Source organism: Pocillopora damicornis, chromosome 5 (assembly GCF_964200805.1).
Source record: "Pocillopora damicornis chromosome 5, jaPocDami1.2, whole genome shotgun sequence".
NCBI lineage: Eukaryota > Metazoa > Cnidaria > Anthozoa > Scleractinia > Pocilloporidae > Pocillopora > Pocillopora damicornis.
In genome coordinates, this window is record NC_142674.1 from 3135605 (window position 1) to 3161037 (window position 25433).

The window sequence follows — 25433 nt, forward strand, 5'->3', positions numbered from 1 at the left end:
AGGATTGATTAATTTTTATTTCCGCTGAGCTAAATCTGAAGTCGAAAAACATCAGTTGAAGCAACTTAAATGAAGAAGAGAATTCCAAACCGTGTTTGACAAACCAGCTTTCAAACGGGTTTTAAAGCTGTTCGTATTTAGCCCCATAACTCCGGCATCATAAACTTGAAAGTAAGTATAGCGAAACAAGATTCACAAATGACTCGATATTTCGCTTTCTCTGGGCCTGCTCGGCTTACACTAAAGGAAACACACGTGACATCCATCGGTAAATATCGTCGTGGCGTGTCAAATTTCCAAGGAAAATGTTCAAGACACTCCATATTTGGTAGCCAAATTATTGACATAATCATCCGTTAATTTCCAGTCCTCCTTGTTTTGTTTTATGCTTTGTAAAAGGTCGCAGATAACTGCAATAGAACACATACACAACGCATGAAATAACCTCAACTAATGATTATTTCTAATATTTTTTTTCCTCCCAATTACTTTTAAAAGGAGACGGTTAGATTAAGAAGCAATCCCTTTAATATTTTGTCACAAAAGTCATGGGGATAAACTGCACATTCTCTTTGCCCGTGTCACTTCACAAGTGACACACAGTTGTCATGGGAAACATATAATTGCAATGAACACTTGAAAAACACTTGAGTAAGAATATGGAGTGGCTGGATTAGAATATCTCTTCATGTCAAATTATCAAGTCCCCAAGTGAAGTATTGTCAAGTTAAGTAAAATAATTAAAAACTTCAAGATCAATCTTCTGCAATAGATAATTTGTCAAGTACAAGAAGGAAGAGCAGAATTTTCCATCAACTAAGAATTCTGCTACTTAATTTTCATTTTAAATTCTGCGGTACGGTTTTATTTAATATCGATAATGTTCAGTGAGGTATAAGGAGTCTTAGCATTGTATGAATCAATGTAATGTTGACTCTGTAAATAACACGTACAGTGTAGGTAAGCGTACTGTTGGTAGTACAAGAGAAAACATAATTTAAGTCTTAACAATGTCCTTGACATGTCTCCTGTGGTGTCAGGTTTAACTCTTTCACTGCCAATAACTCAATTTAATCTCTTTATCAATTGTGAAACATTAATTTCCCGTACATCTAGGCCTGATAATTCGGTGTTGAATCCAACTGTATCCTTTTAGCCGATATTTTTCTTTCCTTTTACTACTCTGCTTGAAATTATATGAATATGTTAAAAAGAATTTCCTTATTGGTCACTTCCGGAAGAGAAAGAGTCGGGACGTAGCTCTGACCATAGATTGACATACGTCACCGACCGCCCCAAAAAATTGTAACCAAGCAATTAACGAATTTGCAATGTCACCCTCCATTAACAAAACCTAACAGCTGGCCAGCAAAAAAGGCTCGTCTAAAAACAAACTTTATTGCGCAAGAATTGCATGTTAGAAAATTCAAATTTACACGACTGAACATGTGAGTCCACAAGACCGATATTACAAAATAATATATTTTTAAGCAAACATTTACTAAAAAAAGTCAATTCTTTACTGACCTTCGGCTTTGAGCTAGTTTTCGAATTTATCACAACTTATGATCCAAGTTCACCACAAATTTTTCGTTAGAGAACACTTAAACAAGCAACACGTCTGTGTTCTGGATAGAAAAAAAATGTCCTTTTGTCGTGCAGGATTGGGTATGGCTAAAACAAATAGGCTTGTGGACGGAAAAAACTTGGGCAACTGACAGAAAAAATTGTGTCATCGTTGGGTATTCCTTTTCAAACGTGTCGTTTTATTCACGGCCGTTTTCGTTTCTTCTTCGCATTATACACGATCAAAAATGGACGAGGTTCAAGCGCCGTCCAAGGAACATTCGTTTATGTTTTTTTGTTCTTTTCTTTCTTTTTTGTTTATTTTCACAGCGTCTTTGTCTACGTATCAAGTATGAATTTGATAAAATAAATGCTTTGAACCTAGGAGTGAGGTTTGATTGTGTAGTCTGATCATAAGCTTCATTCATCAGGTATGTCTGGGAGGCTGGGCTTCCGCACAGACTAGTTCTTCACGCTACCGTTATGTCGATGTTTTGAAGATAGCTTTGAACATCGAAAAAAAACAACACCATTTTGGGCTCTTACTCGGTGTAGAAGACACAGTTGACGTAAAACAATAGGGAACAAAACGGCAAAAGAACGAGTAAAACAATGACAACATTAGGTTAATGAGGCGGTGTTCTATCGTGACATTTCTTGTGTCTTCTACACCAAGAAGGAGCCCCTTTTTGGTTCTCTGGAATCACTCGAAGCGAAATTGTACTTGTAGGACCCAACGTTTAAAAGATAAGACAAGGCATTCTTGCTCTACGAATTAGTAGCACCGATATTCCAAGTTCAAGCAAGTTATGTTTAAAATGGATTTCGAGCTACCGTTTATCCCTTTATGAGAAACAGCCTCATGCAGCTCTCCATGCAAATAGCATGATGTTGCTTAACTAGTACGAGTGGTCGCACTAGGTTCACTCACCTGTCTTATCTTTGTCCGACAGAAACATGACAGCCATGCTGAATCTTTTCACTTCAGAAAGGTATTTCAATTCTTTGAACACCGGTAGGCCATTTCTAAAAAAGAATGAACAGTGTAGCATTAAAAAAAGTTGTGCGTTTAGCATTAATGGAAAAAATAGATCCAAATCGTCTTCAAGCGCTTATCTTCAAATCAACTTTGAACAATCAAGAAGAACATCTAAGAAAAACACAATTCATCCGATACACGCGTGCACAATACATGCCTTTTTACTGATTCTAAATTGCGCGTATTTTTTATGAACGCAATTGCGTGGAGTTCTTTGTAAATTTCACTTTGCATGCGTGCAATACGCCGGAATTGTAGGCGCTTGAAACGCGTGAAGTGCAATAGCGCACGTGGGCGGTACTGTGAATGCCACAAGACTCTTGTAATCATAAATTGGAAACCTGCGCACGATCGTAGTGGTGTAATATTACGTAAAACCCCTTCCCAACTTTACTTGTACATAAGAGTTCGCATCAACTGATCAAAAACTCAACTTACGAGAGATAGAAATCGCGTAAGAGGTTCGTTATCTTAACCAGCATGTCTGACTCAAGAGACTGTTGGAACAACTTTGGGTAAGATTCTGGGTTGATTTTCTGGAAGCAAAAAAAAAAAGCATTGTTACTTAGATTCTTTCCATCTTAGCTGTCAGTTTTTTTTCAAAAGAGTTATCAAATCAGAAATGCAAGTGCATTCACTGTTAATAGTGTGCTGTGGTCAGAGTGTGCAAAGGAAACATAATAAACGAACACACACAACAAAAGCAACAAAAACAAGCTAAGGGAAGGCCAAGGAGGTTGACAGAATATATACCACAAATATCACCCTTAATAATGGGACGCTTCGTTTCTCTTCAATCTAGATAGCCGCACACTCTTGAAGCGTATGATGTAGGGTTGTAAAAGCCTTCTTTTCACGTATTCTCCCGGCTCTCAGCTGTTCAACAGAGTCCTCACACGTTTATTAAGCGCAATCTAGAGCTATTGGCTACACTTGTCGTACCATTTTTGTACCATTTATCCAGTGTCGTTCAATTTTGTCAGCAACAGTCACATAGCAATATAACATTCAATTGACAATAGCTAATACGAGCTGTAATTATGTTTACTTAATAGTCTCACCCTGAAATACTGAAATAGTTTATCAGGTTCTTTATGCAGTGCTCTCCAATCTGCTTGAAATTGTGCCGAAGACTTTGGTACTGCAAATGCCCTAGGGGAAGATTGTGCGCGAGCAGTGGACGCAGTAGACGGAGGCTGAGTGGATAATGGCGATGATGATGATGACAAAGGAGAATTTTTACTGGAATTGTCTTTTAATTCTACTTTTAAAACGTTAGCTTGAACAGAGGCATGTACAGGCCCAGCTGAATTAGAATTGTTCCTTGTCTCGGCAGTTGGCAAAGAGGCTGTTATTTGAGCTCTGGTTGAAACTTTGGCCGTACTCTCTTCATGGTCACTGTCACTTTCTGTTCCAATCTCTTCGATGACAATCCTTTTAAGGGGTTTCTGAGGAGAAAACAGACACTTATTGTATGATAGAAGATGAGCTATTTCGAAACTGCAGTGATTCTCTGATACGATTCCTTAACAAGACAGTACTGCCAGTGCCTGTGGAACTGACAGATTTTTTCTTATCCTTTTTCAATCCTAAACTCGTGAAAACCCGACTCTTTTTACCTTTTAACCCCTAAGAGTGACAAGCATCTAGTTTCTCCTTACAACATCACCTGTGATTCACATACTAAGGTCACGGGAATAAAGCAATGATCATCAAGTAAAGGATCTCATAATTGTCAAACAAATTCACCTTGTTAGCACCTTAAGAAATGTATACAGAACAGTATAGAGAATATGCAAACTGATGTTAGGGTGAAAAGGGTTAATTAGGAATTTTATCCCTGTCTGATATACCAATACATTGAAAAAGTGCCCCTTGCAAGCAGAGGAAATAAGAGTCATGGCCTTCTTCCAATCAAAGACGTTTCTAGGAAGTTTCTAGTTTTCATAACTTTAGAAGGCAAGGTAACCTACTCAGTTCCCACAAACGTTCTATTGAGTATTTTTATATAAGAAATAACAAGGTTGCCTGACACTAATAATTGATGATCCAAAGGACAAGCTCTTGGGGACTGAGAAAAAAGAATATTAAACTCCATAGCTCACTCGTTTTACTGCAAGAGTCTGAAAACTGCTTACTTAACAACAACTTACAGCTATCTCCTCCATTACATCAATTTGTATATGGTATTGAAGTTTCATTGCATGCTGATCTTTAATGTAATCAGTCATTATACGATTGACTTGACAAAATCATATTGAAGAGGTCAAGGTTTTCTGAGCTTTTCTTAGGTTCTTTCTCACCTTGGATTTTGTGGGCAATTTTTTATCTTCCTCATTTTTTGGTGACTTTTCTTCAACTTTTGTTTGCTTTCTCTTTTCATTCAACAGCTGAATAAAAAAAACCTTAAAGTAAATAAAGATTTTGAAAAAAAAGTACTGTGGTACAATTGGTACATGCAGTTGGGATAAAATAACACAGTTGCTACCTACATGTATGTAGGGTTCCTACCCTTTTTCAGAAACAAATTTCAACGGCTTTTCAGGACTTTTTCAGGACCCAAATTGATTTTTTCCATGACTACAAAATTTCACCTTAAACCCTTTCATTTCCAATATTTCAAAATCAATTCTCCTTACAGTCTACATACATTTCTTATACAAAAAAATTCTGAAAACTTAAGTGCTTGATTGATGATTTTAGATATATGAAATTCATATATTTGCACTGCAGTGAAGAGATAAAATCAAGAGATCCTCGCTGCTAAGAACACTACTGAAAAAAGTAGTTGAAAATAGGACCTGAAAAAAATTCAGGCCATATATCTGCCACATAGCTGTGAGGATCTCTTACAGCTGATTTCCAGACCTGACTGGGACCTGTAGTCTTTTTCCAGGACTTTCCAAAATAAAAATTCAGGACTCTCCAGGTTTTCCAGGACCCTTACGAAACCCCGTGTATGCCATCCTATGCATATCAGGGAATCTGAAAATTATATTACCAAGAGCACATTACCTTAGCTATGTTTTTCAATTCCTCTTGAGCCTGCTTGTTGCTTGGCTCCAGTCTCAGTACATCTTTATAGTCAGCCTCGGCTTCTTTCACCCTTCCAAGCTGAAAGCGTGCCGCTCCTCTTCTCAGATAAGCCTTAGTGTATGAGGCATCCAGGGACAAGGCTTGGCTACAGTCTGCTTCAGCAGCCCCGTATCTGTAAATAAATTATAATAAATAAGGTTCAGAGTTTGATAAGAAGAACACCATTTGTAAATGTATGCTCTCAAGGATAAGGGTGGGGTTTTAAAAATATTTTTGATTTTGCTTGTTTACTTTTAATTCTTAAATCTAATTTTCAATATTATGACCATCATTATCATCATCATTATCATCATCATTATCATCATCATGATTATCACCATCACTGTCTCAGTCAATGTCAAGGTAAATTCATCATTACCAGTTCTGGTGTCATTGATATAATTATCATTATCATGATAATAATTTCTCTAGTCACTGCCTTATGTACAGTGACTTTACAGTTCATCTGTTCATATCACTTTAAAAGAAATAGTCTTTTGAGAGAAAAGACTAACCTTTTCAATTTTAGAAGACACATTGCCCGGTTGGCTGGGAGTACAGCATTTGTTGGGTCAAACTGAATTCCAGTTGTGTAGCAGTTAATGGCTGCTTCATATTTACCCTCCTTAAAAAGTGCATTTCCCTGTAGATGCGCATGTAAACAAAAGTTCAGTAAAATCAAGAAATAAAGTTTGATATGATTCTACCTGTTAATCTTTAAGTAAGTTAGTATGCTATTGGGAGGGGAAATGACTGTGAATGCAAAACAACACATTCAGTTGAAACAATTCAATTCTCGTAGAGGGTATAACAAGGGCTACAAGATAAGTATTTTATTATTCAAAACTTAGGTTTCTAATTTTTGTTTCTCCTTCTAGATTCTAAATCATATAACCATTGTATGTATCCATTTTTAATATTTTCTTTTAGTTTTGTTATTTGTAATTTCTGGTGGGGAAACCTTCCAAAGAGCATTCCCACAGAAATTATCACAGGTATCAAGAATAAAGATTTTCTTAATATTGTAATCAAGATGAGACAACTAACACTACTAGTAACACAAAGGAAAATATCCAAGGTACAAAAGTATCAAACTTTTTAACTTCCTTTCCTTGATACATAGCCTGTTGACCTCATCACCAAACTGACAAAAAGTCATCCAAATGTTCCAATCTACATACTTAGTATCCATATGATTAAATACATAGTTTTTTACATGTATGTATGGCTTGACAATTCAGAAATCTTTGACATTGTCATTTTTGATTTACAAGGCATTTTGGTATTCTCTAATACAAGGACTCAGTGGCTCAGTTTACTTTCTTTTAAGAGTATATATGGATTCATTTTAAATGACCATGTTATTAGCAGACATACTCAAATCTAACCTTGTCCTTTTCAAGAAGTGCCTTCTGCAATCTTTGCTCATTTTCCAGATCTTCATCAGTCTCTTCACTCTCTTCTTCAGAACTAGAAAATGTCTTCATTTCATCTGCTTCATCCATGTCTTTTAACACTTTATCCTGATGGAGCCGTTGAATATTAATTGAGTACATCAAATAACAAATAAATACATGTTCACATTCTTTTTTACCCTTTAACTCCCAAGATCTGATCGTTAATTCTCCCTTCTACCTCCTACTCATTTCCTTAGAAACTTAGATGTGAGAATTTGGTGTAAGATCACAACTTCTACCTGATAAGTTTCAGTATTCTCATAACCTGTGTGATAGATAATCTATGGATATTATTGGGAGAAAGTACATGCTAATCACCTTTGGGAGTTAAAGGGTTAAGACTACCAATAATTGTCATTTGACACAGAGTTACTTGGTTTCAGTTCATGAAACCAAAACAAAAAGAACTCTTGCACACACACTCAATGGCAAGTAATACAATGTTAGCAAAACCAACTGCTGACAGTTTTAAATTAGTACTTACAACATCAAATTTATCCCATGATCTGTAGTCATAAGAGCTTATTCTTGTTCCAACTTCTGGTTTTTCTCTGTCAGAATCTTTCTTTTTCTTCTTCTTTCTCTTGGCTTGATTCCTTACAGGAGGAAGGTTCTGCAGCACACAATGTAAAATTAATGATCAATAGAAACCCATATGTTTGCATACACTGTGCATGGATTCCAAATTATTGCACAAAGTAAATGGTATGAATAATTGATCATCAATATATTCTTAAAATTAGGGGAAACATGGATTTGTAACATCCTCTCAAGTTGTCAAAACATCTCTCACTGTCAATGTTCCAACAAAGGTGATCACACTTCACAACCAACTATGTGGTCATGTTAGGTAAAATTGTTCAACCATCAACTCCCAGAAGTGATTAACAAGTAAATTCTCCCTATAATATTCATACATTATCCAGCAAACAGGTAGTGAGAATGTTTAAACTTATCACATGTAAGTTTTTATCTCGATCTAATACCAAATTCTTGTAACTAAGTTACAAGGAAATGTGTAGAAGAGAGAGGGGAGACTTAACAGTCAGATCTTGGGAGTACAGTTTTTGAGGTTGATATGCACTGTACCCGGTTTTATTTTGACTCCGACTACCTGATTAAAATAACGACAACAAAAACAACACCAGAAAAAATTCAGGATGGAAGCACTTGTGAGAAGCTTTATACCATATAGGGCAAGGGTTACTTAGGTAAACAAATGAAAGAGCGAGTTGAAGTCATCTTTTTAGGAGAGGCAGGGATGTGACATGCAGGTTGTAGAGCGTTGAATATTAATTATATAAAAAATGTATGCATATTTCTACGGTTTTAGGGATGTAGAGTTTCTAATCCTTCGTTACGAAGATGTTGGTAGCTATTCTGATACAGCGATAATCATGTATTTAAGACTGCATTAAAAGAGATTTTCTAACCGAAGCACGCTTCCTACACGAACCTTTTTCGTTATTGTCTTTGAATTTCGAAGATCTTCATCTTTGATTTTCATTTCATTCTGCCAACTGTTCAACTCCTTCAGCATGTCTTGCAATTCTTCAGCATTTTGGCGAATACTCATTTGCACTTTCAATCCTTCATCCGCCATCTTGAAAACTTTGTAACCTCGCTATTTTCTGAACAGACTTCACAAGGATACCCTTCTAGATTACGAAAAGCGATCACTTCTCGAGGGAAAAGCCTTCTATTAAGAAATAGAGCGACTCAGGGTTGATTTTATTCTTTATCTATTTTTTTCTCTATAATCATAAAATTTCCTTAATTTCAATTTCATTTGACCCTAAGGTTCGACCGCCTTACGAATTTTTATGCCTCTCCCTCCCCACCCTACTGCAAATGACCGATAATGTCCATGATTTTGACGGGAAAACGCGGGAACGGAGTACAGCTATCTCTAATCACTCTTTCAACGCTTTTATTTAAGCCTTTTTAGTCTCTTTTTTTATATATACTATTTTTGTCTAAGATTAAGATTATTGACCTTTTTTAAGTTCAACGAAGCGTCTTAAATTAGGGTCATTTACCATGGTTTGAAGTTATGACGAAATGAGACGAATTACTCAGAGGGCGAACCTTCAGTTGCTGCGATATGAATTTTGTAAGCCGTTTTTCATGTAGCTTTAGATATTTTGTGCTATATCTTTTACTTCCCTCGTTTCCTACACGACAAAATCTACGAATGAACCGATTTTAATGACATTTCAAATTAACAGAGGTACCATAAAAAAATTACAACCACAATAGCTTGAATTTCCACAAGAAGCGAAATCCTTTTAACCCAAGGTACTGAAATATAATATTACCTGTATAACTGTAAGTTTCATCAATGACCTGAATTTCCAGATCTCAGATCAGTCAATTTGTCGGTACATTAAATCCCCACTCCTGATGCCCAACAGATCTTTACATGATGACCACTACATGTGCGAGAAATATACTGTTACTTCGACACTACTGAAATCTATGGTCAACGCACATATCAGGGAAGTGTGGGTGGGTGTGTGGGTAATTTCTCTATTTCATCAGTGCATCAGTTTAGCAACCAATAATCGAAGGCTATAATAATGCAAAAAAAAAAAAACAAAACAAAACAAAAATGATGATCCAAATATGTCTTCTATATCTTGGTTGGTTTACTGTTGCTGTTTTTCTATTCCTTATTTTTATCTTAGCTTGGCAAATAAAAGTGAATACAAATTAAATGAGCTGTCTCTTTATTCTACAAAAAAATGAGTATACATGTAATACTAAGTAACTGTTAAATAAACCTCTATTCCTCCATATATCCCCTCCTCCCCCCTGTCTTCTGCTGGTCAAATCTAAAGGCAGAGTTGATCAGACAAATAATTAAATAATGTAGAGATTTATAAATATCAAATGATGATCAAATAATTTTTTTCATAATCAATTGCAAAAAACGTCATTTGAACTATTTCCAAATAGCAGATAATATTTAATATAATAAATATACCAAAAATTTATCAATTATTATATTAAACATATCCTATATTCAATGATGGGACTCATATCAGCCTGGTATAATCACAAATTTGGATATAAAGGATCAATTTATGTTTGAGTCAGGATGTTTTGCATCAAGCTACTGCAATATGAACAGCTCCAAATAACTATGGAGTTGAAGGAAACCCTATTAAATGTGAAAAACACAGTGGTTGATCCTTATGTACATGCTTCCATCTTTGGTGTTCTACTAAGGACAAATTCGAAAAGAGGGGGTAAAAAATTAAGAAAAAAATTGGGGTCAAAAATTGAGGTGACAGCAGAACCTTGAGACCTCACTGCAATTAAGCAACACTGACTATTACTATATTGTAAACAAACACAAAAATCCTAGAATGAAAAGGAAAAGGGAAAGCTATGGCTCCAAATGCACCTTAGGCGCATGCAACTAAGTCACTTACCTAGTAAATAAACAAAAAAACAAACAAACAAACCAACAATAAAAAAAAACAGACAAGGAACAAACAAGATAACAAAAACTACGAAAACCATAGCAAAGTAATAACTCAGGCTAATGAGTGTTCGTCACCATCTACCATACATATAATTTTTTAAATCTGCCAATAGATCTCAATTACATCAGGTAGACTATATCTCTCCTTCAACTGATATGTTTTCAAATTATTTACACAAGTGATTCCAAAATACTCTATACACAATGATAAGAGTGTATCACTTGTTAACTTCCATTTAACAAAGATAATTACAATTACCTTACTCTTACTTCTTTTGCCTAACTAACATATGAAAAAATATTGCAAAAATATGACACTGAGCTTAGAAAATAGACAAGCAATGTAAACACTTTTTTCTCAATCAATAGCTTCTCAGCTGATCAACAGATCAGAATCTTAATAACAATGTAGCTCCCAGCCATTCTCATTTGTTGTTTCCAGGTTATTAACCCTATAACTCCCAGATCAAATCTGTAATTCTCCTTACAGTCGACCATACAATTCTTATTAGTATTGGATAAACTAATTATCCTCAAATTTGTATTTTTCTATATTCTCATCACTTATCTGGTTGATGTTGCATTTATATTGTAAGGAGAAATTTTGTCATGGTCACTCATGGAAATAAAAGGGTTAAAAAAAGGTGCACATCATACATGTATGGAACCGAAGCAGTCATTGTGAGTGGTTTTGTTTTGGGTTCAAAACTATAAGACGACTTATAGTATTGCGCTGACACTTAGTTCAGTTTTCTCTAATTAACAAGCGGACTCCAATTCATAAGTCATTAACTCTGGAAGGGAGATAACTGTGGAGACGCTAGGCTTACTACATCAGGACGATTAATTATAAACACCAAGGATACGAGTGCTTATGAACTACCTTGAAATCTTTGTCGGTAAATTTCTGTGAACAATCATATGGAAACATGGAATCTATTTGTTAATTAGAAAATTACATTTTAGAGCAAGTATCCTCTTCAAATCCTGGTCAGTATCTCGTCAGTATCACCACTTTGACCATCTCCAACTGAAACAAGTTCTTCTATCAATTTATTTGCAGAAAGACCCAGTCCAGCATCTCTGATGGCCTGAATCAATCTCTTAACTGTACTTCCCTCCCTCTCACCATATGCCTCTAGAAATTTTTTGATATTTATTTCGTCGTCTCTTGCTTGCCATCCCCTAGATTCCTCAAGCAAACCGGGGTCATCCAATTTTTCCAAGACAACATGCCAGTCATGATACCCTTAAATAAAAAGGATATATTTTTTTTAACAATCAATCAATGAATAAAGAGGGTAAGTTTCTAAAAAGTTGCGTCGGCGGGAGAGTAAAATAAGATAATTTTGATTTTATCATCTGAGTTTATAAATAAATGCAAATTGGTAACCGTAAAGAGCATCAAAGCTGACGTATCGAGCGTTAGCCCTTCGCTCTAACAAAGGACTAACGCTCGAAAAGGTGATTAAGTAATCTAATCAATCAATCAAAGCTGGTTTAATCCGGGAACGGGGTCGAAGTCGTAAACTCGACGGTATCGTTGTCAGAAGAATCATTGTTGCAATTGTTCCATTTTCTTCCCCATTTCACCTAGACCTCAACACTTATGATCCAGTGAAAACAAGATTGTCGGTGTCGCGCGCAGAAGTGGAAGAAGCAACCAATCAAAAAGCCAGTTCCCAGTATTTTATTTTCATTGTTTGATTCTTCGGATGTAGCTTACGACTCCGACGATCATGCAATATTCACTGCCGATAGTTATTCAAAACTGATTAACTATATGCTAGCCAATGGCAAGAACAGTCGAATTCCAATTCAGTAAACACAACAAAACTTCCACGTAATTTTCTCCCTTTAATCGCACGCTTCATTAGAGCAAGAGGGTTTCGAATTTCAAAAGGCTAAAAAGTGCGCTCGCGAAGTTATAATGTAAGCGGTAAGTTTGCCCAGTCACTAAGGCAACAAATCTCGTTACTCATATCACGCAATCAATGAATGATCTACGGACTGATTGATAACAGATGCTGGAAAAATCAGTCAGTCAATCCAATCACCCATCAATCTGACGGTCTAATAAATCAATAGTCAGTATATTCATCTTTTTCCCATTCACTTCAAGCCTTGATTCTCAAATAATTGTTTTTGTTTAGTTTAGATTTTCTTCCTTGTCGGAGAAAATCAAATTAATGTCTTCTCTAGTTGAAGGATGGACATTTACTTACCACACCGTGAGCCACTGATTTCTCTGATTATCTTTTTTTTTTCGTCGGTGGAGAGTTCTCTTAAGAAACGGTCCAATCCTTAAGAAACAAAATAGTAATATTTTATGATTTTTACGACAAAATCATATCTAGGGAAAGGAAGCAGTTTAGAATTGACTTGTAAGCGAAGATTTCGCTACATAGTGCTGGCAATGATGACTATGACATACTTTCTGCATTTTTTCCTGATTCCGTATTATTGCTATTATTTTGAGTTTCACTTGGAATGTTATGTCAAAGCAGTTGTCAGAATTCACTTGATTGAGTTAACACCTCGTATTAACATCCTATGATTTTAGATACAGTGAAAGAGACCAGTTGGAAGAGATTCTTTAGCTCCTTAAAAGTATAGGCAACATTCTCCTTTACATCTTTAAGAGTTTTCAGTAATTTTTACGAGATGAAATGGATTGAGATATTAAGAACAGGAGAACACCTTCAAACATTTCTTAAAATTTCAGTCTTAAGGCGAGACGACCGATCTGAGTTGGCGGAGAACCGACTTATAGTTGTGTTTTCGAGGCGACTTTGACTTTTAGCGAAACGACCAATCATAGCTCGAACTGTTACCAAGCTAAAAGCACCCTGAAACTGGAGTGCAGATATATGTATCTGAGCAGCAGAGTACGTACTTGATATTACACTCTTACCTATTCGCAAAAATGGCTGAAGGGCATGATCAGTAGTTTCGTGTACGTAATCATTTGATTTTCGCCTTCTTGCTCTGTACACTAACGCTACCGCTACTAAGAGGATCACCACAACCACCACAACTCCCACGGGGATAAAAATCTTTAGGTGTTTGCTCCGAGTTCCTTCTGCCCGAGACAACTTCTCAGTCTTCGGTACCTCATATGTCTTGTCTATTTCGGCGTCAGTCTTCGTAACAACAGTACGGCGTTTCGTACTCATCAATGTCACCTTCTCCTTCGAGTTGTTTGCTGAAATAAAAAGACAATGACGTATTCAGGTGTATTCTCGAGGCGCACGCCGATTGAGAGTCGTTAATCCAATTTTATAACTTTTTCATAATAATCAATTGTGGGGTAATAAAAGGCCATGATTAGCCGAGTTCAAGGCATTACCTAAGAGTCTCTAAGAATATGGTTCTATGGTTCTACTCCTTTTTTGGTTTACTACGATCAGCTCTTGTCTTCAAATTACACAAACTTCCACGCGCAAAGCTAGCTACAAGTTGATACCATTGATAGCTGGTAGACATATGTGGCAAATATTGTGAACTGGGTCAACAAGCTTCGGGAATATTTGAGAGTCTCGCTCTTGGTGTTCCTAGTTAGAAGCTACGTCGACAAAGCAAGATTACCACACGTACTTGAAGTTGAAGTTGTGGGACTTGACGATGCTTTTGGCACTGCATCTGTACCTCTCGGTTTGCAAATGCGGTCATGCTTCGTCAAGCATTTTTGCACTTCTTCCTCATCGATGCGACATGGAGACGAGCACTCCACACAGCCATTGACCTCGCTGTCAATATAGTATCCATCCTCACACCCATTGCATTCGGGTGGGGAGGATACTGTACACTTTTTTATCAATTTGGGTTTCCCCGGCAGACAATTTGAATAAGTGTCACACCTTACAAGAAAGAAAACAAAATATACTTTTATTTATTTTTTCTTCCAAAAGGACGAGGAATGATTGTTCAAAATAAAACAAACAAGGTGCTAATATGTTTACGTCTCCCTTGTTGGAAGGGGAAAGCTGTATGCAGTATCTCTCATTCCTACTTGCATGTTCACGTTGTACGTGTTTCACGCCACTTGATAAATGTCTCAAAGAAAGGCTAATCAATAGAATTATATTGAAGAGGTGAAGAGATTGATAATGCTAAATAAGGAAGTGAACAAATCCATAATACGTAAATGGATGAAGAAATCGAGTAACAATGTACATGAAGAAATAGGCGCTTCTGATTGGCTGAAAACAAATGCATTCTCATGTAACACGAGGGCAAAGTTGTAACCTCTGAGATGTTTATGAATTTTTATCAATTTGAATAATAAAATGAATGATTAAGAATACAGAAAGTGTCTTATAGTTAAACAACATGGTAATTGTATCATTTGCGTTCTTCAATGAGATAATACAGGAGTTCTAGTTCGGAAACTTACAAGATACATTCATCGTATCCATTGGTATTTGAATAATCATATCCCTCAATGCAGGGCTGGCATCGAGTATCCTCTGTTTCCGAGCAGGGATCTTTTACACCATATCCCACGGGGCATTGTGAACATTTGGTACATCCTTTATCGTCATGGTAGTAGCCAGGTAGACAGTTATAGGCTGTGGGGCTCTGTAAGGGAAAGGAATGTTAGCCAGGGGAACCCTCTGGTTTAAGTTTGTGACATTTGAGCAATTTTTTGTTGTTGATAATTTTTTTGTTTGTTGCTGTTGTTTATTTTTTATTGTTGTTGTTGTTTTTTTAAGTGCTCAAATTATCTCGATTTTTGTTTTGGTGAGTAACAAACCTAACAAAAAAAAGAGGAAGAAAAAGGTGGAAAAGTTCTACGCCATTTTTTTTCGGTGCACTAGCAGCTCAGCTCAATAAACTTGCAAACAATCATGAAATAATAAAATAAACAAATAAATAGAATGTTCATAGGTCATAGGAACACAATGCAACTTGGTAAAGACATAGTTTAAGCATCTACTGCATCCAATCAAAAAGAATTAACCAAAGTACTAGAGCCGATCAATACAGTCTTTAAGCCTTTCCTTTTCTGTCAAGATTTCTCGATCTTTGCTCAGTTCGAAAGAAAGAAAGAAAGCCGCGCGAAGAGATAGAGGCAAGGAGTAGGAGAAATGGAGTATTGAGGAGATGACGGCAAACCCGAGAGCCTCATAATTATTTGACCACACGAGTGATTAACCCTTTAACTCCTAAGATCTGATAAGTAATTCTCCTTACTGTCTTCCATACCGTTCTTGTGATGCTAGTTTTGCGAATTTGGTATTGGATCAACTCATATTCCCTTAACTGATATTTTTCTTTATTCTCATCATTTGTCTGCTTGATATTGTATCGATATTGTAAGGAGAAATTCTGTCTTGGCCACTCGTGGGAGTTAAAGGATTAAAGCCGTTCTTACTTGAGTATGACCCTTTTATTTTCAAACAAGACGCCTGGAGGTGTTAATGTGGGATACGTTGGTCGTTATCTACAGTCACTGAGGTTTAACTTTGAAAATAATGACATCAATGCTGGCTGTTCAAAGTATAGAAATGGAATCGAAAAATAAAAACCCAAGAAAAAATTAAAGTCAACAACATGAGAAATTACGTGCGGTCAGCCATCGAAGTATTAACCCCAGCGAATAGGGCTTGACTTCAGCGAAAAGCACGTCATCGATTTTCACATCTGACTACGATTAATTCTTTATGTTTTCTACCCCAGGCAGCCTGTGTAAAAAGCACCAATTGCCGTATTTTTTCTCACTGAGCAACGGATACTATGCGAGGTCGAGGCATGTTTCATGTAACCTGCTGTCTTGATAAGATCTTGGGTGGTAAGTGACATGCAGTTTTTAAAGGGAAACAAGTTTCCTTATAATCCTTCAGATGCAACTCTATACTCATGATCATGTTATATCCGCGATAATGACAAATCGACGCCTTTTCTTCCTATCCGAGAGGTCTGCTTGTCTCTCTTATTGTTGGAACGTGGTTATTCCCTGCCAGCCTATTTTTTTCGAGGAATGCACTTACACAGCGGCGAATTCATCGTTGCGACCCAACGACGACGCTTTTTTCACGCCACTGAACATGTCGAAAACCTTGCTTAAAAAGCAAATCAACACTTTGTGGCCCTTGACCCATAGTTTTTTCGATAATTATTATTATAAGCTAGCCATTTCTGTTATTCTTCACCAACTAAATGCCTACAGGAAACCTTGAGACAAAATAGTTGTCGCAACTTGAAGTAGTTGACATCCTTTATTGCATCAGATTTTGCTAAGTTCGCAAAGAAAAAAAAAACTGACACGAATGAAAGTAAATAGCAGTGTTTCACGCGCGACTTAACCCGTCTAGCGAGACCTGTGAAATGATGAGAACAGGGTAGAAAGTCTTTTGGATCCGTCATGTTGCAAGTGAATACAAAGTTTTCCGCTTAGGATACAAATGTTTGATTTTGCTAATTATCATTTAGTGGTCTAATTGAAAGGGTTGCATGTGTTAACTTATACCGTCCACTGTTTAGGTTAACACATATCCGGCGCTTGCTCTTGTAAAAGCTTTTGTTTTCATAACCCACATCGGGGAGAGGTCAGACTAATTCAAGAGTGAACTTACTCAAAACTTACATCAAAGGGAACATATTTCCCTGTGTTGAAATACCTTTTTTTCTAACGAATGCGGTGATCTGGCTCATTTATTTTTGGGTAATGGATATAGATAGATATCTTTGTTTAATTGAGATTCCAGTCAACAGAAATTAGTTTTGGCCATATTTACAAAAAGATCGGTTGAACAATTACGTCACCAAAGGTGAGCGAGCAAAAGTTTACGAATATTAAACATATTTTTTTGGTTCTTCAAGTGACAAACAATACATGATTTTCTACATGTCTTTTAATTGGTCATTCCAGTAAAAATGTTACGAGAAGTTCGGTTAAATACTGTTAAAAGATTAAGCGAGTTTTAATAGAGAAAGCTGTTTAAAGGAACTGTGGCACCCTAGACACAAATAAACGCTTGACTTAGAGCATTACTTTCGTGAACTTAAAGGTATTGCGGGATGCAATTCCTAAAAAAAATGTAGACGCTAACCGTAACTTAGAAATCGGGCACCTTGGGGTTTGAAAAGTAAGGCTTTGCCCATAATAACTACAAAATTAACAAGACTTTTGCACATCATATTTGCTTCTAATTAATTCATTGCTAACGTGGCCATAGAGCCCCTGATGCGTGATGTCATAGAGCCGCTGATGCGTGATGTCATAGAGCTCCTGATGCGTGACTCTATGCGTGACTCCTGATTAAAGGGTCACTCAAACATTATATGTATTCTTTCGTTGCATTCTTGTGCACGTACATGGTAAGACAAAACCCGGCTGACGCATGATATTGCGCTGGTCAAAAACCTTAGAAAATTGTTTCCCTATTTGATAAGACCTCCTATACCTTCAGACCCTTTTAAAACGTACATAATTCGTATTAGAAATGTACCAAACTGGTTGATTTTCTCGCGTGAGATGGACTTAAGACAAATTATGCTCAGTCATCAACTTTTTTTATCTTTTGTGTTTGAGTGCGGCTATGTCGACTAACAACTCCGATTAGACACGTGGACATATCTACCGTTATTTTGACAATGACCATAAAACATATTAAAGAATTTAGTTTTCCTCAACATCCAATGATTTCCTAAGTGATAAATCCAAGAGAAGTCATACTTAATGATTAGCTCTCGACTATCCTATTCGAAACAAGTGGGCGCGCATGCAAAAACAGTTGGACTTTGATTTTATCACGAGAGGTGATGATCATCCATATATTATTATTGTTTACGCCGATTACGCTAAGTACTTGACCCCCACCTGTCACACAAGTGGGTTATTGCGAATGAATAAAATGAACATTGAAAACCGATGGTTTGGTTGGATCTCGGCAAGACGCAAGTGATCTCGAGAAATGTTTCATAAATACCGCAAATCGTGACATTTCATCCCCAAAATCCGCTCAGCCACACTGTCAGATAAATAAAGTTCACTTATCTTCGTTTTCTCTGTGTTGTCTCGAGTTGGCTTGGCTCTTAAACGTTTATCAACTTTACATAAAGCTACGCTTCTCAAAGATATCAATTTCTGCTAATTGAATTAAATCCTTATCTCTTCTGACGACGAAGGTGAAAACTATTCTCTATCCGTTAATTGCGCAACGACGATGTGTGGTCATCGGGAATGTAGGACACAGTCCGTTGGACGTAACTATCAAATATAATATAGAAGTATGGTAATATAGTATTCACAATAAGTAGTCAAGTATTTGCCATACTTGACTAGGTTTGGAAAAAAAAAATTTCCTGTATGGGAAGATCGTTTACAAATTTCCTGTACCGTATACAACCTTGAGATTGTAAAAAGGGACTGAGGGTACCAAGTAAACCTAGACACGGAAATTGTCTGAGAACAGTGCTAAGCTATAAAAATACTTATAGAATGCTTGGTGCCCTCACAGCTTGATAAGATCTTTATGTAGACACCCGAGGCTTATTACTCACGATGAAAACCTCTCACACCAGCTCTTTTACTCAGTGAAGCCGCTGAATCACAGAAAAACGGTATCAGTGTGCATTATGAATTAACTGTGTCCATTTCTAAGGTGTTAATGTTCCTGCCGGTAACATCTATGTAATAAACAACACTAAACTGAGCGCTCGTTTTGTTGTCATAACTTATCAATGTTTGTATGTTGGTGCCGGCGACCTTGCCACCCACTCCTAATTGCAAATCTATATTTGGAGAAAACATGGCACGGCGGTGCCAAAATGCGTAAAAACCATCACCCATTTTCGGCTGTAATACTAAACCACTAATCGTATATTAGTAAAATGCAACTTTTCCGAAACGGCGCCTCCGAAAAAAAAGTTTTTTTTATTTTAACACATGAGCTTAACTGTGCTTTTGCCATTATTTCTAAGCCCAACCAAAATTAATACTGTCCGCAGATTAGCATGTCTTTCACACTGATTGGACCCTAATCAACTTTCCAAAGACTTGAAGCCATTTCTCACGCTATGGTAACCAATTAATATTGATTGCGACAAGTCACGGAAGTCCATTTTCCATTGAATCTTGTTATGTCGAAATTTAACAGAAGTATGTGAGGAATTAAAGATACTCATTTTGTCTCTTTCTGTTTTGTTTATAACTTCAGCAACAAGAAGTTATACACTCTCTTTAAAATGCACACTTTTATCAGAGGAGACGATCACCTGTCGCTTGTGGTCGATCAGCAAGATGGAGTAACTTAACGAAACGTAAACATCTTAAGAGAAAATATTTACAAAAACTGACTAAATAATCACTGAAGTGAAGAAGGGTCCTCGATACTAATTACTGTGCGGATTATGTAAGCATTTACGGGCTTTTTATGTTATCTTTCGATTCCCTTGCACTCATAATTTGACAGAATTTAATATTGCATGCGACTTACTCAATTTAACCAATTGCTGAGTAACTGGGTTAGAAATTCTGCTTGAAGAAAATATAAACAAAACACTTTTCTCGAGGAAAATATTAATCCAGCGAACAGACAGGAACTCAAGAAATCATTATTCCTCGTCAAATACACAAAGGAGCAAATAATCAAACAGAGATGGGGTAAAATTTAGCCGTAAAAAGGGAAGGGCATTTAGCCGTTATGCGTGAAAATCGACAAGTTTTAACCGTTAGTTGTTAAAAAAGGTACGATAACCTTAAAAATTTTTCATTTGCTTTGTAAGCAATTTTTCCGCGTGTTGTACGGAAATAAGCACGCTCTAAGGAAAAGAGACGAGCACTAGGGTGACTGTGATCAACAAGGCGTAAATTCTCAGCCAATTTGCTTTAAAACTCGACGTTCTATTTTTACAAAGAGCCGCCAGTAACTTAGAAGAAGCGAACGGTATTAGATAACTTAAAACAATTTTGTCGGACTACGGCTGCAATTAATCTTTTGAACTGACACAGTCTGGGGCATTTTATCTACACAAATTCTCAGTTCTATTCAGATGATAATGTTAGCACTTGACCACCACAGAGCAGTAGACAAGCGTTAAGTACCAAGTCACGACCATACGAGCCATGTAATCCTTTGAGGTGCTAAATGCATGAGAAGTTGGAAAAAAATAATCCGACGAAGGCTTTTTTCGGCTGTAATCAAACCTCTTACCACATATCATGAAGTGCAACTTTAGACAATTAAAGATAGACACAAACAGCTTGGCACCATAATGGAGTCAATATTTGCCCGTCTAGAAGGTCTTTGTTGTAGTGTCGTGTCAGCAAACCACGTCGCAATCACGTCGTAAGAATACTTAGAATTTTTCTGGCGTGTGCTCACGTCGAATTTCCTATCTGTGGCAAAATAACGAAAATTACCTACACAGGCGAGCAAAGATTGAATAAACAAATCTCCATAGTCGACACGTTTCTTCAGCAAAGCACTTTAACGCCTTACTCGTAGACTTCTAAGAGCGAGGACATTGCATCAGCCAAGCATCTTAAAACTTTCATTCCATGCATGCTTGTGTGGTTTAAATATATAGCGTTCTTTATTTCGGTCTGAGACTGATATTATATCACGTCGAAGTAAAGAAATCGATTTATTACCTCAAACACAAGAATTTATGATTCTATATCGTTAACTAATTCTTTACAGTGATTGACGTAAACTGACGAGGTCACGGTCGCTTTATTGACCAAAGAGAATTATCACTAGCGAAAACCTCTTTTAAACAAAGACGATAAGAACTTACAAAAACACCTACTTTACTTTGTAAAGCCGACCTAATCGGCGGAAGCTGACCAGAAAGCGCATAGGTTATTAGATAACAGTTATCTAATAACGTAATATGTGGCAAACACGGTCTACAGACTCTTTTGTCTGCGTCGGTATGTATACATAATGTGAGATTTTAAGCCGTCAACTAACGGAAGAAATTACGCCGTTGGGGGTGGGGAGCTAAGTAAGCTCCTCCAGATGAACATATAATTACAGGCCAGTTTTTACTAACTTTTCATTAACCTGGTTTATCAGGTTAATGACCATCGCTTCTTGTATCTCACCATGGAGACCTTCTCGTTCCACTGTCCATGCATTTAGAAACTCAGAAATTACCACGATCGTGCTATTTAGAGATGTAATTAAAGAGCCAAACGTTTTAACCTCTGCGGAAAGGTTGAAACGTTGTACTTACATTGTCTAATAGATTTATATACCGGTATGATATGGCTACACGATTCTCATTTGCAGACACAAGGTCTTATAATGACTGATTTTTTGTTGCGATGCCTAAAATAATGAGGCTGATCAACAGAAATTTGACCTGACTCGCTCTAGGATGATAGGATAGACACCTTAAGTATAATACTGATAAATTCTTAAGAAATTGCATCATGACAATTCAGCCGATTGTTATGCAAAGTAACTCACAGCCATCTACCGAAGGAAAATGCAAAATCAGTTTAGATGTTAGTTACTTACCCCAGATACTAAAGTTGAAAGAAGAGCAAAACATGCAATTCCTAACATCCTGTTCTTCTATGCGTTGAGACGACTTTCAAGTTTCAGAAAAACACGACGAGTTGCCGATGGGGCAAGAGCGATGTTTGTCGCACACGAGATAATACTAAAAAGGCCGCTCATCTCGAGGCTCTTGTTTTTAAAGGGTTCGGTATCGAGTTGCATGTTGGGATACGGGACTCCCCCCCATAAATTTTCTTTCATTTTCGAATCAAGTCATAAAACGATCCTTAGTCATGCGAAAATCAAAGCGTTGTAATTTGCCAGGACCAGGCGAATCATTTTAATCATGATATGGCTCTAGATCAGTATTTTCTACATAAACTCATACTGCGTCGCCAAACTGAGAGGGGAAATTCAAAAATATAGCGCAAATTCGTGTTTTCAAACGGAGAGAGAAGCACCCAAATTGTTTCGGATACTGCTTGCTTAATGGACATGATATTTGTCAAGGCTTTGACTTAACTGCTGACTTAACCACGACGAAGGTGAAAACTATAAACTATCTGTTAATTGCAGAATCGACGATATGTTGTCACCGGGAAAAGTACGGCACAGTCCGTTGCACGTGCCGCGTATATAAATAGATATAGATACATAAAAAGAGCCGGTTAGCAGAGTAACCTGTCAGACAGGAAGCCTTTAATTTGCCATACTTGACTAAGTCTGGTGAAAGAAATATCCCATATGAACAAACATTTCACATGCACTAGGAATGATTCTTTTGTTGGGTATATATTGATCGTTAATAAATTTCCTGTACCAAATACTAACATGCAACATTGAGATTGTAGAGATTGTGAGGTTTGTTTAGGTTAAACAGCTTTCTCTATTAAAACTCGCTTAATCTTTTAACAATATTTAACCGAACTTCTCGTAACATTTTTAATGGAAAGACCACTTAAAAGACATGTAGAAAATCATGTATTGTTAGTCACCTGAAGAACCAAAAATATATGTTTAATATTTGTAAACTTTTGCTCGCTCACCTTTGGTGACGTAATTGTTGAACCGATCTTTTTGTAAATTCGAATAAGTAAAGATTTGGTAAAGCATTTGACAATAAAAATCTGCGATAAAATATTATAAAACATAATACGACGTTTCGACGTTTCCAGAACGTCATTATCAAGTGAACTAAAATAATAAAATCGAGTATATATATAATGAAGCGGTGAATAAATTAAAAGTTAAACAAAGAGTTTGGCCCTAATGGAATCGCTCTGGGTGTTTAAATTGGGCCTTATTGTTCTTATGTACAACATTTCGTAATGATTGTCTTGTTTATGAAATGTTGTATGTAAGAACAATAAGGCCCAATTTAAACACCCAGAGCGATTCCATTAGGGCCAAACTCTTTGTTTAACTTTTAATTTTATTCACCGCTTCATTATATATATACTCGATTTTATTATTTTAGTTCACTTGATAATGACGTTCTGGAAACGTCGAAACGTCGTGTTATGTTTTATAATATTTTATCGCAGATTTTTATTGTCAAATGCTTTTTGTAAATATGGCCAAAACTAATATCTGTTGACTGGAATCTCAATTAAACAAAGATATCTATCTATATCCATTACCCAAAAATAAATGAGCTAGATCACCGCATTCGTTAGAAAAAAAGGTATTTCAACACAGGGAAATATGTTCCCTTTGATGTAAGTTTTGATTAAGTTCACTCTTGAATTAGTCTGACCTCTCCTCGATGTGGGTTATCAAAACAAAAGCTTTTACAAGAGCAAGCGCCGGATATGTGTTAAAAGAACTGTGGCACCCAAGACACAAATAAACGCGTGACTTAAAGCATTACTTTCGTGAGCTTAAAGGTATTGTGGGATGCAATTCCTAAAAAATGTAGACGCTAACCGTAACTTAGAAATCGGGCACCTTGGGGTTTGAAAAGTAAGGCTTTGCCGATAATAACCACAAAATTAACAACGCAAGCAAGCCAGCCGTCCGCAGATTAGCATGTCTTTCACACTGATTGGACCCCAATCAACTTTCCAAAGACTTGAAGCCATTTCTCACGCTATGGTAACCAATTAATATTGATTGCGACAAGTCACGGAAGTCCATTTTCCATTGAATCTTGTTATGTCGAAATTTAACAGAAGTATGTGAGGAATCAAAGATACTCATTTTGTCTCTCTGTTTTGTTTATAACTTCAGCAATAAGAAGTTATACACTCTCTTTAAAATGCACACTTTTATCAGAGGAGACGATCATCTGTCGCTTGTGGTCGATCAGCAAGATGGAGTAACTTAACGAAACGTAAACATCTTAAGAGAAAATATTTACAAAAACTGAGTAAGTAATCACTGAAGTGAAGAAGGGTCCTCGATACTAATTACTGTGTGGATTATGTAAGCATTTACGGGCTTTTTATGTTATCTTTCGATTCCCTTGCACTCATAATTTGACAGAATTTAATATTGCATGTGACTCAATTAATTTAACCAATTGCTGAGTAACTGGGTTAGAAATTCTGCTTGAAGAAAATATAAACAAAACACTTTTCTCGAGGAAAATATTAATCCAGTGAACAGACAAGAACTCAAGAAATCATTGTTCCTTGTCAAATACACAAAGGAGCAAATAATCAAACAGAGATGGGGTAAAATTTAGCCGTAAAAAGGGAAGGGCATTCAGCCGTTATGCGTGAAAATCGACAAGTTTTAACCGTTAGTTGTTAAAAAAGGTACGGTAACCTTAAAAATTTTTCATTTGCTTTGTAAGCAATTTTTCCGCGTGTTGTACGGAAATAAGCACGCTCTAAGGAAAAGAGACGAGCACTAGGGTGACTGTGATCAACAAGGCGTAAATTCCCAGCCAATTTGCTTTAAAACTCGACGTTCTATTTTTACAAAGAGCCGCCAGTAACTTAGAAGAAGCGAACGGTATTAGATAACTTAAAACAATTTTGTCGGACTACGGCTGCAATTAATCTGCTGAACTGACACAGTCTGGGGCATTTTATCTACACAAATTCTCAGTTCTATTCAGATGATAATGTTAGCGCTTGACCACCACAGAGCAGTAGACAAGCGTTAAGTACCAAGTCACGACCATACGAGCCATGTAATCCTTTGAGGTGCTAAATGCATGAGAAGTTGGAAAAAAATAATCCGACGAAGGTTTTTTTCGGCTGTAATCAAACCTCTTACCACATATCATGAAGTGCAACTTTAGACAATTAAAGATAGACACAAACAGCTTGGCACCATAATGGAGTCAATATTTGCCCGTCTAGAAGGTCTTTGTTGTAGTGTCGTGTCAGCAAACCACGTCG

At 36.7% G+C, this 25433-nt stretch overlaps 2 protein-coding genes across 3 annotated transcripts in view; both read right to left on the reverse strand.

The window, feature by feature from the left end:
- LOC113686643 (RNA polymerase II-associated protein 3) lies at positions 1-10403 on the reverse strand. The gene is made up of 10 exons (XM_027204290.2): positions 8594-10403; positions 7622-7750; positions 7069-7203; positions 6196-6323; positions 5621-5813; positions 4909-4995; positions 3667-4053; positions 3044-3141; positions 2498-2592; positions 1-410 (listed from the first exon to the last, which is right to left on the reverse strand). Exons 1-10 carry the CDS (start codon positions 8738-8740, stop codon positions 310-312), a joined length of 1500 nt encoding a protein of 499 aa, XP_027060091.2. The 5' UTR covers positions 8741-10403; the 3' UTR covers positions 1-309.
- LOC113686529 (uncharacterized) overlaps positions 9850-25433 on the reverse strand; it is a 39140-nt gene continuing 23556 nt past the window's right edge. The window contains exons 1-6 of one of the 2 annotated variants that reach the window (XM_089208018.1): positions 22102-22262; positions 15024-15208; positions 14225-14487; positions 13542-13832; positions 12853-12930; positions 9850-11876 (exon numbers count right to left, since the gene is read on the reverse strand). In XM_089208018.1, coding sequence (XP_089064144.1) covers positions 11608-11876; positions 12853-12930; positions 13542-13832; positions 14225-14487; positions 15024-15208; positions 22102-22149 — 1134 coding nt within the window. In that variant the 5' untranslated portion in view covers positions 22150-22262 and the 3' untranslated portion in view covers positions 9850-11607. Of the gene's footprint in view, positions 11877-12852; positions 12931-13541; positions 13833-14224; positions 14488-15023; positions 15209-22101; positions 22263-25433 lie in introns of those variants that run through there. The other variant, XM_089208019.1, reaches the window with a different exon arrangement.

Bases quoted from the DNA above. Each gene is read 5' to 3' on its own strand.
- LOC113686643 (XM_027204290.2), bottom strand. From the start codon at position 8,740: ATGGCGGATGAAGGATTGAAAGTGCAAATGAGTATTCGCCAAAATGCT. The intron at 7,751-8,593 runs GTTCGTGTAGGA...TGTGTGCTGCAG, and splicing joins CAAAGACAATAACGAAAAAG to AACCTTCCTCCTGTAAGGAA. The intron at 7,204-7,621 runs GTAAGTACTAAT...CGGCTCCATCAG, and splicing joins CATGGGATAAATTTGATGTT to GATAAAGTGTTAAAAGACAT.